Source organism: Diabrotica virgifera, chromosome 6 (genome assembly GCF_917563875.1).
Source record: "Diabrotica virgifera virgifera chromosome 6, PGI_DIABVI_V3a".
NCBI classification, from domain to species: Eukaryota; Metazoa; Arthropoda; class Insecta; order Coleoptera; family Chrysomelidae; genus Diabrotica; species Diabrotica virgifera.
Window position 1 is genome coordinate 228,643,378 of NC_065448.1, and position 20,800 is coordinate 228,664,177.

The following is a 20,800-nucleotide window of genomic DNA, read 5'->3' on the forward strand; positions in this document are numbered from 1 at the left end:
ATCTGTCATAGAGTGGGATCAAAGCTAGATTTTTACCAACCACTAGGGTAACCAGATATAGGAGTAGCTTAAGAAGTAGTTAACAGTAATAAAATTCTTAATAAAAAAATCTATAGAATAAAATAAGCCATTAATATTAATATTTGTAAACCTTAAGAAAGAATTTGACTGAGTCCAGCATAGCTCCATGATCCATAACAAATGAATAGAGACGAAGACCTTTGGAAACGAACAATACACGACATTACGATGATCACTGCCTTGCCTCTGGGGAGTCAGGACTAAAGAAAGAGACAACGGCATATTTCTTCTATGTACTGTTTCCACTTTGTGTATTTAGCAACTCTTATCACCTTTTTCCGGTTCCTTTTACTCTTGACAAAAACCATTTTCTTAGTTCTGGTCGTATTTTTCTTGACATTTCACTGTTTACATGTTTGAATTTCTCAACTTATTTATTGTATTATATTCTGTTGTCATTTCAGATAGCTATGCCCTCTTGTGACAAATGACAACTCCAGCATGAACAGAAAATCAAACTGAGAATAATTCTGTTTACCAGTGCTAATAATATGGATTGGAAATATTGACCATCTGCAAGGCAGATGAAAATACCCTGACCATATTCAGATCAAGTATACTAAGAGAAATGTTTGGTGGTAAAGACGTAATATCACGAAAATAAGAAGACTAAGATTGCAGCAGACATCTAGCAAGATCACAGCAGAATAATCCTTCCAACGAATTCTTCCGTTACACCTAGTGGGAAGTAGACGAAGAGGTAGATCAAAACTTAGATGGAAGGATGGTGTAGATGATGATGCAACAAAAATAGGTGCAGAAAATTGGCAACGGTTGTCAATGAACATTGCTGACTAGCAAAATAGACGTAAAAAGGTATAGACCGTACTATAGAACCAATGAAAATGTTATTCTCTATTGTCCAAAAATCTATTGTTTGATTAGCCATCAACTTTTGGTCTTTGTTGGATACTTTTTTAGATCATCAGTACTACTTTATTTTTTATATTTAACACGCCAACAACTTAAATCATATATTTCCAACGGTTTGACATATTGATGGCCTAGTGATTAACTAAAATTAGTCTTCATTTTTGCAGGTCTCTCTAAATTTTTCGTGCATGTTATTAAGTATCGACTGCGCCAGAGTCTTAGTTATCTCTACTGTTATCCCCATCTTTTCAAGTTACTAACACAACATGATAAGCCAGTTTTTAGTTTGGTTAGCGCTTTTCCTGTCTGTTTAGGTAATATGTGTCCAGCAACCATTTTCCACGAAAGGACAAAATGTGATGTGGTAGCTGACAATTATTATTAAGTTGGAGAATACCTTTTTATAATCATCTGTTAATTGTCTCGTCCATTTGTTGCCAACATTTTTTGCTATCAGAATCAATGTTCAGTATTTCCAAACATTTGATAACTACTATCCATCATCTTCTTTCACTACCGTCTCCTATCGGAGGCTGGATACCCTCACAGCAATCTTAATTTAGTTGGCTGCATCTCTAAACAACTTTTTTGAACTGCACCCATACCACTCACTTAAATCTCGCAACCAGGAATTCCTCCTACGTACCACATTTCTCTTTCCCGAGATTTTTCCTTGGAATATAAATCTTAGCAGAGATTAATTTTCTGCTCTCATTATGTGGCCTAGGTGTTCCAGTTTTTTCGTTTGTATGGTTTTTATGACTTCGCATTCCTTCCCCATCTTCAGCAAAACATCTTGATTTGTTACTCTTTCTGTCCATGGTATTTTCCACATTCTCCTGTAACACTACATCTCGAATGCCTCAATGTTTCCATCTTGTATCCATCCTGTTAGCCAAAATATTGGTTCGTTGACCTTATCCTCCCACTAGGGCACACGTATTTTCTGTCTTGTACATTTCTATCACCTTTTTGGACCTCAAACCACACATATTTCGGATTTTACCCCCACCAAAATAAAAAATACACTAATTGGTAAGCAGATTTTTTAATTTTTATTTACATTTAATTAATTGCTGCAAGTATCCCATCTATTCTGGACAAGAACGGAATGCTCGTCTCCGGCTGATTGGTCATCTACTCTGATAGGAATAAATGATTGATGTTCTAAGGCTGGCATGTTGTTGTTGATGTATACGTTGATTACTGGTTGAGGACAGTCGTCAGCTAGATCATTGTCAGCACCAGCTGTAACAAATATGTAAGAATATTAAATTATGAATTAATGTATTTAGTAAATATACAGTGTTGGGATGAAGTATGGATTCTTTTAAACAAAATTACTCTATTCATGAAACTTTTCAGGAAAGTATAATGTCACATTACGCATTTGACTCCATATCTTTGTCACTACTTTACTTCCGGTTTTCCCGGAATCACCCTCAACTTACTTAATTTAAATGGGACACCCTATATATTTTTGGAGATTTCAAAATAACTTATTATATTATTAGTAATTCTCACACTATATTTGGTAATAAGTAATAAGGTTAAAGAATAGGTAAATTTATTTATAGTAGGGAGGCAGGGATGCTAAATTTGCAGTTACTAAAGCGTTATGGGGACATATTGGGTTGTGAAGATTAGGTTCTAAAACCAAAAAAGGTTAAGATAAGTTTCCTATTTTAGTGGGGACTTTCCATTTTTCAATTTAATTTTCCATTTCCAATAACTGTTCTTTACGATTATAGCGCAATCTATCCATAATTCGAAAAAATATCTAGAATAAAAGTTACTTATTTTTACGTAAGAAATCGAAATAAAAAATAAAAAATGGAAGCTCCAATTTAAGATTTTAAAGTAACCCCCCACCCCACCTCCGTAAGTTTCGTGTTTGATGTCATTCGAAAGATTTTTCAAAAATATTGAATACGTGTGTTTATCAGTTTTTAGATCTAATGTCCATTTCGCAAAATATCTCGGGGTTCCTATTTAAAACTTTAAATTGACTCCCCACCCCTCTCCGTAAGAGGTCGTGATTGGTAACATTCGATAGATTTTAAGAAAGTATTGAACATGATTTTTTTAGCTTTTAGATCTGATGTTCTATTGGCGAAATATTCGCTTTCTTTGTGAAATTTTGTGACTCACACATGTTTTTACGGCCGTCACAAGTTGTCAGAATTTTGAAATATACACTTTTCTGTACCCCTTAACGAGCTCCGGTGTATTAAGAGCCAAAATATGGTAGGGGTACATTTAAAGAGTTCAAGATTTCACCCCATGTGATTGTCTGACGTGCTCTACTAATTGCAAAAATCCCCGCTTGGGCTCCTGTACCATTACTAAGATTGGTGAGAATAATAATTTTAAAAAATCATTTTAAAATATACTTACGTCTTTCACAAATAAAAAGAGATTCTTTGTCACAATTTACATCTATCCATTGTCCTTTTTCGTTCATTTGAATGCAACCATTGTTCAATTCCTCTTGTGGTCTTCCTGATTGCCAATTGGTATAATCCATTTTTTGGTTGTTACTGTCGAAGACCCAGTCAGCTTTAGACCTCTTACCAGAAATATAGAAAGGACCATTGTCAGCTAAAAATAAAAATTAAAATTGATAACATAAAATAGAAAGACAAGCAATAATTGGACTTCGTAAGTCCTAATTAGAGTAGATGGGTAGAGGGAGTCATGGAAGAAGGCGCATCTCGTGGTTAAACAATTTGAGAGCTTAGTTGCTTTGAAGTGCACTTCTGCTCATATATTCAGTGCGGCTGTATCGAAGGGGCGAATTGCCATGATGCTTACCGACCTTCTTAGAGGAGATGGCACAGGAAGAAGAAGAAGTCCAAAGTTTTCACCAAATGTTACCGGAAGTTGAACTAGGTGCGCCAAACCTCTGGTTTTCTTTAATTAGGGCTAAATTATGGGATATACAAAAAAATGTTTTTAACTAAATTAATGTATATCGAAGCCGTCTATAATTTAAAATTATTTTCGATTATACAGGGTGAGTCAGAACGACGGTACGAACCAAAGATTTGTTTTTTAAAATGGAACACCCTATATATTAAATCATTTTTAAACATATTTTTTAAAATATTAAGAATTTATATAAGGTATTATAGGCCTAAAGTAAACAATTTTCGAAATATGTACACTTATATTGAGAAAAATGGTAATATTCCAAGAGCTGTGAATTAGGCTTTTAAGGTAATAAAAATTTAAATTTGAATGACTTGTCAAAGTTATTTTAATATATTGGTATTTTTAAATAAATTAACCTATTCGACATATAGCCATAAAATATAAAGTGTGATCACTATTTGCAAATACAAAATTTTCTAATTTTTTATGGGACACCCTGTATATTAGTATTGCCTTTTGTAGTAAATATTACAACCTTTCTTTTGGTATCAGGTTGTATGTACCTAGGATGTTTCGTTTTGTAGTTATTTAAAAAGAACTCTAGATTTTACGTTTTTGCGGATTTTTTATTAAAAAATTTTTTTGCAAAAAAAAAAATTATAATCTGGTTTTAGAAACATACATTAGAATATCAAATATGAAAATAAAAACGTAATTAAAGATTAAAATAAATCGTATACTAGTACAATTCACTTGAATTTAATAACTTAAAATTATTTTACAAAAAATATTTTACCATACTAATGAATGCATAAATTAGTTACTAAATTAAATAAACAAAAAAATTTTATATCTACCCTAGTAATTTTTCTACCACAGCAACTTTCCTGTACCAAATTAATTGTTAGCTATATTGCATTTACGAGTAAGGTCAGTTAAACTTTTAATTTAACTTTTAAATTTACTTATATCTTGAGAACATACTAATTATAAAGTATGCTTTGAAACAAATGAATGTTAAATGTATCACAATAATAGCTGATAATACTTTTGTAGTTGAAATTTTTGTAACAATTTTTGATATTTTAAATTTTAATTTTTCAACCGAACAATTGGTGGATATGGCATTTGTTTTGGACGAAACCATTAGAAATTATTACCAGCTTTTGTGACACGACTACATAGATACTATTTACTTCATAATATACTTCTATAACATTTCATGTTCATTTTTTTCAAAGCATACTTTATACGTTCTCAAGATGTAGGTAAATTAAAAAGTTATTAACTGATCTTACTAGTACTCGTAAATACAATTTAACTAACAAAATTCGGTACAATAAAGTTACTAGGGTAGAAAAATTTTTAGGGTAGAGTTTAAAATTGGTTGTTTAATTTAATAATTAATTTATCCATACTAATTACTTATTATTATGGTAAAACATTGTTTGTAACATAATGTTAAAGTTATTAAATTTAATTAAGTTGCACTTGCCTACGTTTTATTATAATCTTTAATCATCTATGATATTTTGGTGTATGTTTCTAAAATCAGATTATAATTTTTTTTGTAAAAAATTTTAATTAAAATCATCCCGGATATAAAATATCCGCGAAACGTAAAATATATAGTTCTTTTTTAAATATTTACAAAACCAAACATGCTATGTACATACAACCTTATACCAAAAGAAAGGTTGTAATATTTACTACCAAATTCAGTAATAATATACAGGGTGTTCCATTAGAAAAATGAGAAAATTTTGTATTTGCAAATAGTGATCACACTGTATATTTTATGGCTATAAGTAAAAGATATTAAATTATTTAAAAACGACAATATATTATAAAAACTTTTACCCACCACTTAAATTTTTATTACCTTGGAAACATAATCCACAGCCCTATAAATATTACCATTTTTCTCAATAAAAACGTAACTATTTCGAAAATTATTAACTTTAGGACTAGAAGACCTTACACAAATTTTTCATATTTTTAAAAACTATATTTAAAAATGATTTAATATATAGGGTGTTCCATTTAAAAAAACAAAACTTTGGTTCGTACCGTCGTTCTAACTCACCCTGTACAATCGAAAATAATTTTAAATTATATACAGTTTTGATATACATTAGTTTTGTTAAAAACTTTTTTTTGTATGTTCCATAATTTAGCCGTAATCAAAGAAAACCAGAGGTTTGGCGCACCCTGTATACGATTTGACTTTGACTTTTTTGATTAGTTTTAGGTAATTTTTGCCAAACTGCCAGTCACTACATATTCGAGTTCTACTCATAGGTACACGTACTCAATACAAGTTTTAAATATAAACCTAATTGATACATTACATGTATTTTTTGGCGACTATAATGTGAAACTTCTGGTTACAACATTCCCTCCGGAAGTGATATATTTGTTCTCGTCTTGTTTAGGTGCGTCGAATAATATATGGCTTGTACTACTCTCTGGCTGTATACTTTAATACTATCCTTGGGTTATAATATTACATTCAACTCCTCCTTTGTCATTCCATCTTTTATAGTGACGAAGGAGTTCTGTAACAGGCCATGGTAAATTCAAGATTTTCACATGTTTTTCAAAATGGGTGAAAAAAAGATTAAGAATTTTATATGAAAATAACATTATATCAGGGTAAAATGCAGACTAAGCACAAAATGACTAAGTCATAATTTATCAATATATTACACCCATAAAAATCAGGTTACTACGATATTTTGTCTTTCCTATAGGTACTGTTGTACCGAGTTGAGTGGTGAGATTCTCACAGACGCCACCTGCAAGAAAATTGAGGATCTTAAAATGTAGATTTTTTGTCGAAGCCTGAAGATATTTTATATCGACCACGCTAATAATCAATTTTGTTGAGAATGCAAAAAGGAAAGGAGCTGTTATTCACAATAAAAAATAGCCAAAATCGAATACCTTGGTCACATCATGAGAAAGAGCAAAAGATATGGACTACTGCAACTAATCTTGCTGGAAAAAGCAAAAGGAAAAGGAGGACCAGGAAGGCGAAGGACTTTCTGGCTGAAAAATCTACGTACGTGGTTCAACACAACAACCACAAATGCTATCAGAGCAGCAATATGCAAAGTACAGATTGCTGTTATGGTCGCCAATATCCGAAACAGATAGGTACTGGAAGAAGAAGACAGTTCTTAGTCCTAATTTATTCACTTTACCTGCTGCATCATAAAAGGTAGAAATTACAGTACATTCCCTGGTGTTAAGTGTATGCAGCGAATGTAGCGTCAGTAGGAAATATTGAAAGGGAAACAAAAAGGGCATTTTACTCTAACCATGGTGTAATGTTTTTTAACTTTAACTGCATAAATCGATATAATTTTTTCAATATGTTCGGTTATACCTCTCTTCTTCTTCTTCTTCAGCCTTCAGTAATCCAACTTTGGACATAGGCCTCCCCCAATTCAATCCAGTGTTGTCTATTTTGCGCCACCTGTTTCCAGTTGTGTCCTCCAAACTTCTTTATGTCATCGGCCCATCTCATTTGAGGCCTTCCTCTACTTCTTCTTCCTAACCACGGTCTCCATTGTTGTATTTCGTGATTTTATCTTTTATCCTTCAGTCGAGCATTTTGTCCTGCGAAGCTCCATTTTAATTTGGCAGCATGTTCTCCTGCGTCTTTTACTTTGGTTTTGTTTCTAATCCATGTATTTGTTTTTTTGTCTATGAGCCTCACCCCGAGCATTGATCTTTCCATCGCTCTCTGTGCCTTTACTATTTTATCCATATTGGCCTTGGTGAGTGTCCACGTCTGTGAACCATACGTAAGTATAGGGAGGATACACTGATCGTAAACTCTGGTTCTCAAATATTGTTCTATTTTAGTGTTTTTCAAGATCCAACTCAGTTTTCCAAATCCTGCCCACGCTAACCTTATTCTTCTAGTAATTTCGGCAGTTTGATTTTCTTTGTTAACTTTCATTATCTGTCCCAGGTAGATGTATTCGCTTACTGTTTCTAAATCTATGTCATTTAAAGTTATTTTTGTAATGTTCGGTGTATTCGTCTTTACTTTTGTTTTCTCCAAGTTCATCTTAAGACCTACTTTTTCCGGAGCTTGAAATAGTTGCGTCATCATGGTCTGTAATTCATTAAAACTTGTAGCGAATATTACAATGTCGTCAGCATATCTCAAATGACTCAGTTTTCTTCCATTAACATTTATTCCTTTATCTACCCAGTTAATGTCTTTGAACACGTCTTCAAGTCCCAGTGCGAACAGCTTTGGTGAAATAACGTCTCCCTGGCGAACTCCTCTGTTGACTGGTACAGCTTTGGTTTTCTCATCTATTTGTATTTTCATTGTAGCTTTCTTATAAATATTATGTATGGGCATTCGAGAATCTATTCTGCAGTTGTTCATAGCCCTCTCTACTGCCCAAAGTTCTATGGAATCGAATGCCTTTTCATAATGAACGAAGCCAATGTATAAGTTCAAGTGATATTAATTGGCTTTCTCTATTAGCGTTCTGACTGTAAGAAGATGATCCGCTGTACTGTAACTCTTTCGGAATCCTGCCTGCTCTACCGGTTGATAGCTATCAAGCTTCGACGATAGCCTATAAGTTATTACTCTCATAAACAGTTTGTACATTTGGAACAACAGGGAAATTGGCCTATAGTTCTTCAGATCTCCCCTGTCTCCTTTTTTTTGAAGAAAATTATTGTCAAGCTTTCTTTCCAATCATATGGAACTTTTCCTTTTTGAAGGCATTCGTTGAAAAGATTTTTCAATTATTCGAGAATAATTTTGCTCCCCTCCTTTAACATTTCGGCAAGTATTACATCTGGGCCCGGAGCCTTATTGTTCTTTAGTTGTGCCATAGCTTGTTTTATTTCGAAGGATTCTATATTAGGGAGTACATACTTCTGAGTTAACATTTATTATCTTTTTCTTAAGATCTTCCTTTGCAATGTTATTTGGGTCTTTGTTTGAGGAATATAAATCACGGTAAAATGTTTGTGTAACTTTTAGGATTTTGTTCTTTTCTCTTGTGTATTTTCCATCTTTACCGTTTAATGAGGTTATTAGAGCCTTTCCTATGTTTGGTCTTAAGCATTTTAAGCCTCGGATTTTTCCAAAATTTTTTCTACCTTGTTTTCATTGTAAATCATTTAAGTCTTCCTTTACTCCCTTCTTTATTTGTTTATTCAATTCGTTGAAACCGTCGGTGTTTCGCTTTCCTTAGCTTAGAAATGGGCGTCTCTTTTCCATCAACACTTTTGTTCTAACGCTTATTTTGTCTTATTTACTTTTCGTTTTCTTTGCCACAGTCAGGCCTGCTTTCAAGAGCTTTCGTTGCATTTCTCTATTAATTGTGTTCATGTCGGTATTTTCTTGTTGATAATATCCTACAAATTCTGCTCTTAAGACTTCTCTGTACTCATCTCCCTTCTGTTGGATTTTATCCGTCGAAATACCTCTCTTATTGTTTATTATTAACTTGTACTTAATTATTTTTTTGTAGCCTGAAAAAATGTTACAGGAACCATTTTGCGCCAGTCTCTCCTACGGTATCAACCTCACTTTTACACAACCTTTACCAGCGATTTATGATCATACACTAATCAAACACTACTTAACTACAATACACTACTTTACTAGATTAAAATTTAAGTATAATCGTTTCCTTTTGCATATTTAGGAAATGTTGGTGTATTTAGGTCCCAAATATGTAATAAAGCTAAACTATTTAATTAGTCCTGTCGCCAGGGGGGGTACAACGGCCTCCTTAATTCAGATGGACTTACCCAAGTTTTTTTTATGTATTTGACCCGTAGAACACGAATTTTTTGGGTAACAGTTGATCCGGATGTCGATAAGATTGTTATAAACAAAGAACTTGAGGAATTACGTAGCAGCGATTTTTCGCAAAACAAAATATTTTTTTGTATTTTTTGGGTGATTCTCAGCAAAAAATGGTCTTACAAGTTTTTTCGTACGACGCGTAGTTTTCGAGATAAACGCGGTTAAACTTTCAAAAAATCGAAAAAGTGCAATTTTTGAACCGGAATTACTTTTGATTAAAAAATAAAATAGCAATTCTGATTACTGCATTTGAAAGTTCAAGTCAAATTCTATCGGTTTTGATTGTTTGCATTGCTAAAAAATAAGTTTTTATTTGTTAAATAAAGGTATAAACACATAGTGTTTCCCGGGCCCAATGCATGCGTTTTAATGGACGTAATGTACGTAGAAATTCTGTATGCGCGCCTACTCGTTCAATTTCAAATTAGAAATGCATTGAAAACATCATTCAATCACTATGTGTTGATAGCTTTGTTTAACAATAAAAAAATTAATTTCTAGCAATGAAAATAATCAAAACCGATAGAATTTTACTTGAACTTTCAAATGCGGTAAGCAGAATTGCTATTTTATTTTTCAATCAAAAGTTATTCGGGTTCAAAAATTGCAATTTTTCGATTTTTTGAAAGTTCAACCCCGTTTATGCCGAAAATTATGCATCCTACCAAAAAATTTGTAAAATAATTTTTGCTTAGAATGACCCAAAGAATACAAAAACATGTTTTGTTTTGCGAAAAATCGCTGTTATGTGATTCCTCAAGTTCTTTGTTTATAACAATCTTATCGACATCCGGATCGACTGTTACCCAAAAAATTCGTGTTCTACGGGTCAAAATACATAAAGAAAACTTGGGTAAGTCCATCTGAATTAAGGAGGCCGTTGTACCCCTACTGGCGACAGGACTAAATCTCGCGATGTAAGCGAAACTTTGCCCGAAATAAACGACTTGCTTAAATCTATAATTCACAATGGGGTTTGGTTACATATACAGGAAACGCAGTGTGCGGTATTTTTAACACGATCGCTGACAGCAATTTTTGACAGGACACTTACCATTAAACATATTATTACATTCAAATCACGATACACAGAGAACCGGTATGTTCGCACGCACGGAATGCTAAATGAAGCGGTAATATTGTTCGAATTTTAAAGAAATTGTATTTTATATTCTTTTTACTGCCATTTTCCAATATGCATTTAATTTAAACATGAATTTCCATTGAAAAATAAAGATTTTAGGTATCTGTTGTCCAATATAAAAAAACACAAATAATATAAACATACATTTTACCTCTGGGTCGGTAAAAATGTTTCACATAAAATTGTGTCTACTTACTGTTATTCTAAATTGTTGAAAAATATTTGACTAAAAATAAAAACTTAACCACAAATCAATTAAAAAATTTTAAATTTTACATGAAGTACTTAGAACCAATTACTTGATGACTTTCAAATTTTATTTACAAAATAGGAAAAGGTTGATTTTAGGTTAAAATCAGGTTATGAACTTAAAAATTTCAAGTGCGAATATTTTATTAGACTGTAATATACATACATATACAGAGTGGGCCAAAGAAAACAGTCTATCTCGATATTCGGCAGTATTTATTAGATTTTAAGGAAATGATTGACACAAAAAGAAGAATGTATGTAATTTATTTAATTCAAAATACATTCTACTGCTGTCACAAAACAGAAAAAAATAATTTTTGATAAATAAACATTACTCTTCGCTTAATTTCAATATTCAAGCTGCCACCCATCTGCCTCTTGGTAGGTTGAATATTGAATTTAAGCGAAAAACAATATTTATTTGTCAAATAAACATTTTCTCTGTTTTATGTCAGTAGTAGAATGTATTCTGATTTAAATAAATTGCATAAATTCTTCTTTTTCAGTCATTTAATTTATTTCAAAATCATTTTTCTTGGACCCTGTATAAATAATTATGTATATGTTAATACTACTGAATATAGAATTAAATAAACTTTCAAATGAGGTAGCACACAACCCGTATTCCCTACTTAAAAATAAGGGGTGGGGGGAATGGAAGGGAGGGGGTTGACAAATGACAGATGTATTTATCGTAAAAATGTATCCCCCTTAGATCAAAAATCGACCTGTTTCTTCAAGTCCTTATAATCTAATAAATACTGCCAAATATCCAGGTGGACTCTTTTCTTTGGCCCACTCTCTATATGTATGTATAAAATGTTCGCACTTTAAATTTTTAGATTCTTAACTGGTTTGACTTTAAATCAGTTATGTATATTAATACATATTATGTATATTATTTTTCTACAACTGTGTTGAAAATGCAATTTTTAGCACTCCATACGAGCGTTAAAAATGCTACTTTAAGGCACTAGTGCTTTAAAACTTTTAAGGCACTGCAGTTCGTATTGACCATATAGGCAATTTTGATGTAATGTCAAAAAAATATAAAAATGGAATGTCAGCCGAGTTCAAGTAAAAGTTTTTGTAGATATTGTCCTGTAATTACATTTGTAGAAAAAATATTGTATGATATGCGTGTTAAAAAGTACGTTTTTAAGGCACTCATGTGAATTGCATAACTTGCTATCGCTCATTCTGCAAACTTTCACATGCGTGCCTTAAACGTGTACTTTTAACACTTATATCATAAATAACTATTATAATACATAATATTATGTATATTAATAAAAAAACAAATTTGCGGGAAAAGTTTTATTAATAATATTAGAATTAGTATTAGTCCTGTCGCCAGGGGGGGTACAACGGCCTCCTGTATTCAGATGGACTTACCCAAGTTTTTATTATGTATTTTGGCCCGTAGAACACGAATTTTTTGGGTAACAGTTGATCCGGATGTCGATAAGATTGTTATAAACAAAGAAGTTGAGGAATTACATAACAGCGATTTCTCGCAAAACAAAACATGTTTTTGTATTTTTTGGGCCATTCTAACCAAAAAGTGTTCCTACAAATTTTTCCGTAGGATGCATAGTTTTCGAGATAAACGCGGTGGAACTTTCAAAAAATCGAAAAATTGCAATTTTTGTACCCGAATAACTTTTGATTAAAAAATAAAATAGCAATTCTGCTTACCGCATTTGAAAGTTCAAGTCAAATTCTATCGGTTTCGAATATATAAATTGCTAAAAATTTATGTGTTTATTGCTAAAAAAAGCTATAAACACATAGTATTTCCCGTGCCTAATACATGCGTTTACATGCATGCTACGTAGAAATAGCCTCGCTTGCACTTGTACCTACTCTACCTACTCGTTCGATTTTAAATGAGAAATCATTGAAAACATCACTCCAGCACTAGGTGTTTATACTTTTGTTTAACAATAAAGTAATAAATTTTTAGCAATGCAAATAACTAAAACCGATATATTTTGACTTGAACTTTCAAATGCGGTAAGCAGAATTGCTATTTTATTTTTTAATCAAAAGTTATTCGGGTACAAAAATTGTAATTTTTCGATTTTTTTAAAGTTCCACCGCGTTTATCTCGAAAACTATGCATCCTACGAAAAAATTTGTAGGAACACTTTTTGGTTAGAATGGCCCAAAAAATACAAAAACATGTTTTGTTTTGCGAGAAATCGCTGTTATGTAATTCCTCAACTTCTTTGTTTATAACAATCTTATCGACATCCGGATCAACTGTTACCCAAAAAATTCGTGTTCTACGGGTCAAAATACATAAAAAAAACTTGGGTAACTCCATCTGAATACAGGAGGCCGTTGTACCCCTCCTGGCGACAGGACTATATCTACATATAATTAAAATCATTTTTTTTAATTAGAAAATTTAGATATCTTTTTGTCAAGTGCTCTCTGGCAGTTTTTAAAACTTATTATTCTGTTAATATCCCTCATTCTAATATATGTTCGTATCCTGCAGAATATGCATAATATCACCTCACATGGCATTATAGTCTCGGTTTTAATAAATTACTATAAAACTAATATTTATATTATAATAGTTTTAAAAATACAGTTATGCTAATAAACAACAATTGGTAATTAAATAATATAAACTTACTTCAATCGTTAACAGCTTAATATTTTAAAACTGCCTCAATCTATTCACTTTCAAAGCCGCCACATACGAAATAATGGGGTCTAGGACGTTTCATCGCCGCCGTTTCGATGCCGCCAGTTCGATGCCGATGCCGGCCGATTCATCGCCAGTCAATTAATCCCTATCTGATATATTTCCGAATTTTCGACAGTTACAATTATTAGTTATTTTTAGTACTAATTAAGAATTCTAGGAAATGCGAGATATGACGGCGATGAAATGGACTGGCGATGAACCGGCGGCATCGAAACGGCCGGCGATGAACCGGCGGCATCGAAACGTCCCATTCCGGAAATAATGCATCCAAACAATAAGCAAATATCTGTTAGGTTTCCACGTGACATGCTGCGCGGCCGAAACAAATTTAGCGACGACAATCGGCATACCGCTTCTCTATGTATCGTGCATTCAAATCATACAAAAAAATAAAATATAGTCGCCTTCTTATCTTTTTCTACTTTAGCCTGTTTCTATCCACACCGGAACAAATGCATCGAAATGAGTTCTCCTCTCTTCTCTGTTTTGTGCTATTTGATGCCAGTTTCTCCCCACTTTACTGTAATGGCGTCAACCCACCGTTTTTGTGGTCTTGCTCTACTATGAATATGTTCGCGCATTCTCCAATAAGCATTGCTTTCCGTAGGTATGTCTTCAGTTGTCTCGTTTTGCAATGCCTCCGACTCAGCTCCATTTCATTTGCGCACTTGCATCTTCTTCTACCTTCGTCCTACTTCACACGTCCTCATTCCGTATGTTATTTGAGAGAAACTTCTAACATGGATCGTTAGATATGATTTTAAACGGATTTTCGGTTGGGCAAAAACTTCATATCGAACGATAAGAAATATTTACTTTAGAACGTGGATCAAGAATGAGTACTTACCGACAAGTAGTAATTCCCTGGTTACTCCATCTGTCTTCTGTTGAGAATTTATCTCAGAAAGTTGCATATCTAGGAACTTACAATATTCAACAGCTTCATCATGAGTAGCCTGAAAAAAAATGAGCATGTTATTCAAGTTGTATATGAACATAAAATTTAATGACGCAGCATCCAACTATAGGACCGTATCCGAAGAAGCCAGATAGTACGACGTAGCATGCTTCGCTTTAACTCTTAAACGCCCAACCTTTTTTAGGTTCCATGTACGCCCAAGGGTGGGTAGAAACTGTCCACCTCTAAAATAGCTAATATATTTATTGAGAGTTTTTAAAAATGGATTAAACTTGAGATTTTTATGCTTATAATACACACAGAATCTTCTAAAATATTAATACAAACAATTTACAAACCTTACAAAAAAATTACAATGTACATCAAAATCAACATACCAGTAAAAGCCAGTAATTCAGATTTGTCGATTTTCTCCACATTCTTCCTTTGAACCTCCTCATTGGCGGATAATTATGTAGATTATGTAATTATACGTCAATAATTATATGGATTATCTTCCTACCAACGAGAGATTATATAGAAACCTTTAGTAACAGGTTTTACCAAGGGTGTACTTTTTATGTCCAGCCATATTTAACTCAAGATGCTACTTTTATGTTTAAAAATATCGGTAGAACCAAATTAACATTTCGTTGTGTCAGAATAACATTGTTCTAACTGCCTCAGGTGCCATTTTTAGTTATGACTTTTTAAAAATTTAATGTTATATATTTATTTTACTATTGTCGCCACTTTTATGTGTTAACAATGTAAATTTTTAAAAAAATTCATATATTTTTATTAAGGTTGATCTGAACCCCCCCAAAAAAAAATTTGAAGTTCAAAAATTTTGAAAAAATTTGAGAAGGTGTATGTGATTACTAGAAGTATTTTGACAAATTTTGAGCGAACTTCATGTTTTCGTTTTCGAAAAAACTCAAAAATACTCTTTTTTTACAAGTATAAAGCGGGAAAACCAAACATACAATTTTGTTAATTTTCTTACAGCATAAAGATATAATCCTAAGAAATACTTATGAATTTTTTGAAAATTTTTGATCTTACAGTTTTGCCATAATAGGAAAAAATAATATGTTTTGGCTTATAATAAAGCTACCGGCAAGAAATCGGACAAAATTTTAATAACAACATATATAAAACTGTAAGAGTGGAAAATATTTGCAATAAAATGTTGAATATTTTTTTCTAAACATATGAAAAATCTCGTTAAACAAGAATTATATCTTGAATTGCCGCTGTGAATTTGTGCCGCCATGAAGTGACTCCATCTACAACATCGGTAATATTTATGCTCGATAGATAGCAGTACCTTCTGCTAGAATCGCGTCAAACAGAACTTTATCCTAGCAGCGTTGCCATATCAATTACTTTGTACAACAAAACGTGTTATTGTATTATAGTTAGTAGGTAATATAATAAAGATATATATACTACTATAACGTCTATTTATAACGCATCAACGTGACCTTCTGAAATTAATTTAACTACTTTTCTTGAAATATTGTCAGTCCCCTTGGCCGTAAAAGGTTACTTCAATAGTTAATACAAAGGAGTTCTGATTTGAGAAATGAATTAAACTTATTTAATCAAGTTCTATTTTCCACACATACCTTTATTTAACAATTAGTATACAATAAAACAACTTCTAGTTGTTTAATAAAGTCTTATTATTAACTTATAAACACTTTTAGTTCTTGCAGATAGGACCTTGTGTACTTAGATGACTGTTTTTCTATGTCAGTTAGAAGCTTGTTAACTTATCAACATTTAAAATTCTCTGAGATAGAACTTACGCATTTCAGCCACCTGTTAATAGATGTCGGTGCGAGGATCATATTAAGGTAAAGAACATAAAATAGAACCAAGTTACATAAAAATCTCAATTTAAAAAAATTTGGAGATAGAACCTTGTTATTCTAACACAACGATTTGATAAAGGGCTGTCTTTTTAACAATAAATAATTTTTTAAAAAATTTTAAACACGTAATAAATATGTTACAAAGAAATACGCATTAGGTGGACATTTTTTACCCACCCTTGGGCGTTTAAGGGTTAAGGGACGATATCGTTGCAAACCTCCGAGAGAAGATATTTACCTAGGAGATACCTGCGAAGAAACGGAAAGACACCAGAGAAGAGACCACAGCAGCTGCCCGAAAAGCCATGGTCTACGCCATAGGTCCGTTCCCGGATAACCAAGGAAATGATACGATAAAACATATCTGCTATGCAACAGGTGCTTGTGAGGAACCATGTAAAGAATTACTTCAGCAGCATATGGACGGATCCCTAATGTCGCGATCTTCGCCTTGTTTATTTCTCTAAAAAGGTTTGTAAAAGGAACAACTTGTTCTTTAAACGATTCTTCTCTTTACTCAGCTTTTCCCTTTTCATGAATCAGTATTCCTTACTCCCTTTAGCCACTAATTTCTATCTATCGTGCCTTCTGCAACTAAACCTTTCTCTCTAAAGTTCTCTACCACGCAGTCCTTCCATCTTCTTTTCTGTTTTTCGCTAACTCCCCTTAATCAACTAGTAGCTCTATCCTTCATCCAACATAGTTTAAATTTTTGAATAAAGAAGAGGTGATCTCCGCATCTGACGGTTGCTGGATGTATTGAATATCACTCAGCGCCTGTCCCAAGTCTGGATAAAGGACCCAAATAGCACAATAAAAACATTTTAGTGTTATTAAAGGTTTATAAAAATGTATTGTGGTAAATAAGAAGATAAAGGTTTTAAAGTTACCTTGTAGGTATACTGCCAGAACTTTAAAACTCTTAATGGTTTGTCACTAGTTTTAAAGTATCTAATAAGAGTATCAAATAAGACTAATTAATCTTAATAGATAATTTGTCTTATTGTAGTTTTAAAATGGTTTATTCTCAGTTCACTTTAAAACTAATCAGTTTTATGAAGAACTTCCGGACTGTTTGGTTTTATTAGATTCTAGTTTGTTACCTTTTAGTTTTATTGTAGTTTTAAAGATTGTTCTAATATGACTAATAAAACCGATTATTAAAACTACTTAATCACTAGACTATTATGTCAGTAAAACATATGCCTTAAAACTATTTTTTTGTTTTCTTTAAAGTTGCTTTCTTAAAAGCAACTAGTAGGCTATATTAAAACCAAACGCCCTTAATTGAATCAATTTGGTTATCGTAAAGACTAAACTATGCTTCTTGTTAGAAACAATAAAACTATTACTCATCCCCTCTTCTTTCATGTCCAAAATGGTTGGCCATTTGTTTTAGAGCGAAACAGTAGTGTAGTGTGTTGTAAAAAGTGGAAGTACAGTTAGTATGGAAGAAATAAGTCGCAAATACTAAAAATATAAACGAACTTGTCATTTAAAAGAAAAATACAATACACACAGCACTCTGACGCCTCGATTTTAGGTTAGATTCACATTAAAACCGAGTGGCATTATTGACAGCACCATTAAAACTAAACGGTTTTAATTGCAAGGCAATCTTGCTTTTAGGTAGGATATATGCTCTTGAAAAGGAATAAAATAAAACCAATTGATCTTATCAATTCTCTTTCGATAGACCAAATAGTTTTATTTTGATTTCGGCCATATTCCTTTCTGGAGATACTGAAAACCATGAAAGATTACAATATAAGGCTTACATAAAAATTATAAATAAGCGACTTAAACACATAAATTCGATTTATTTTAATATTAAAACATTAAAATTGTAGATAAAATTATTTTTCTTTCATATTAATATTTTTCGGATTTAAATTTTTTTATTATTTTTATTTTTTAGTCGACAAAAGCAAAAAATTTTATGGCCCGTGAGCTATTTAGATCTATTTTGTTAGCATTATCAATAAAGTTGGATGCCCAAGTGTTTTTCTACCTTAACAGTCCGAAATAACCAAGTACTTTTTATTATTTTGTGGTTACAAATACGTATCTATCTATCATAACACATGTAAAAATTTGTTGGCCTATATGGAGTATATTATGGATTCAAAGAATCGTTTAATATGGTAAATTGTCTTTAAAAGTCTCCATTTAAGAAACCTTTTTAAGTTAGCTATAAAACTGCCTGCGCCTAAAGTGTCCTTTAACATGGTTTTGAAAGCACCTTCACAGCAGCTTTAAAACCAGTTGCTTAAGAAAACAAATTTTTAAAAAGGTTTTTATTTTTGGTTTTATTGACCTCTTTCAGAGTGGGCCCTTTTATGCTGAAAGCGGTTTTATTGCAACCTTAAGGTTTACTTCAAAACCAAATGGTTTTAATTTTAGTTTTATTCTACAGTTTTAAAATATCCTTAAAAGAGTTAATAAACCCGTTCGGTGCTGCTTGGGGAGGAGGGTTAGCGTCAGGAAGGGCACCAGCTGTAAAAACCTTGCCAAATCCATGGGAGGAAGTAATATGGAAAACAGTTGTTTAAACGATTATGTTCTAGCTATATTCTATTTTTGTAATAAATTTTTTTGCAATGAATTTTTTTAATTAAATATAGTACAGAGTGTGATGAACATACCTCAAAGTCTTGTTCTACATAATATTTTCCAAGAGTTTCTTGGTTCTTGACAGACTGGGCACGTTTTAACCAACGTTGTTCTAAAAATAAAATAAAATGACATATTATGAAACTTGCAAAAATTTGGAAAACAAAAAATAGTCACAAAACAATTGGTGGTGCAAGAAAACATAAAGAACATAATTTTGATCTCGTAAACTACTTTTATATTTCGACTAAAATATAGAAAAACACAGTTGAAAATTATTGATACTATTGCTAATTAATGTTCTAAAAAAAATTTAATAATAAAATAAAATTGTTAATACAAATCCCAGAATATTTAATATTTTGCGATTTATTATTTTAGCAGATTGAATTTTGTAACGATGCAGTTTTTGTGATAAGGCAAATAGCGGAGAAATCATTAGAATATAACAAACCAGCCTTTTTCTGTTTCATAGACCTAGAGAAAGCGTTTGATAGAATCCAATTAAAAGATGTGATACACCTTCCATATGAGAAAAATTTACCACTGGATATCATAAAACTGATAGAAAACATATATGTAAGAAATAAAATAGAGATGAAAGTCAATGGAATAATAACAGAACCCATAGAAACAAACACAGGAATCCGGCAAGGAGATTCACTAAGCCCTCTACTGTTTAACATAATATTGGATGCAATAATAAAACAAGTGAAGAAAAAAAGAGGGTACAAAATGGGCAATAGAGAGATAAAAATACTCTGTTACGCTGATGACACCGTGTTAGTAGCAGAGTGCGAAGACGACTTACAAAGATTATTGCACGAGTTCAACATTAACGCAAAAGAAATGAATATGAAAATATCAGTCCAAAAAACAAAAAGCTTAGTAATTGCCAAAGAACCAATAAGATGCCAATTGGAGTTAGACAATCAAATTATACAACAAGTAATGACTTTCAAATATCTGGGAATTAATCTATCAGCCGACAACAATATCGAAGAAGAGGTAAAAGACCAAATAATTAAAGCCAGTAGAACGGCCGGGTGCCTAAACGACACAATTTGGAAAAACAAACACCTAAGATTGGAAACAAAGGCCCGAATATATAAGTCAGTTATTAGGCCAGTTATGACTTACACGGCCGAAACAAGACCAGATACAAGCAAAACACGAAGACATCTGGAAACCAACGAAATGAAGATCTTAAGAAGGATTGCTGGAAAAGGACTACAGGATAGGGTAAGAAGTGAGGAAATCAGACGCATATGTGGAGTAGACAATATAAATACCTGGGTAAAGAACAGAAAAGAAGAGTGGAATGAGCACATAAGCAGGATGTCTGAATCAAGGATAGTAAGAATAGCCAGGGACAAGTCACCGTTAGGCAGGAGAAGTATAGGACGCCCAAGGAAAAGATGGAATGACAACTTAGGGGCAGAATGAAAGGCACCGTTGAAGAAAAACAGGCAGTACTGCCTATATAAAAGAAGAAGAAGAAGAAGAAATTTGTCAATAGGAATACATTTGTAAACATAGACTTGCTAAATACACTTTATCTTTCCTCGTCAGATGTCGCTAAAGGCATAATATGGTATATTTAAAT

General features: G+C 32.3%; 1 protein-coding gene across 1 annotated transcript in view; it reads right to left on the minus strand.

The window, feature by feature from the left end:
* Window positions 1-1,986: 1,986 nt before the first annotated feature.
* The window catches only part of LOC126886769 (macrophage mannose receptor 1-like), a 39,976-nt gene continuing 21,162 nt past the window's right edge, over window positions 1,987-20,800 (minus strand). The window contains exons 8-11 of the mRNA XM_050653793.1: window positions 19,227-19,306; window positions 14,651-14,759; window positions 3,352-3,555; window positions 1,987-2,202 (exon numbers count right to left, since the gene is read on the minus strand). Coding sequence (XP_050509750.1) covers window positions 2,024-2,202; window positions 3,352-3,555; window positions 14,651-14,759; window positions 19,227-19,306 — 572 coding nt within the window. The 3' untranslated portion in view covers window positions 1,987-2,023. The remainder of the gene's footprint in view (window positions 2,203-3,351; window positions 3,556-14,650; window positions 14,760-19,226; window positions 19,307-20,800) is intronic.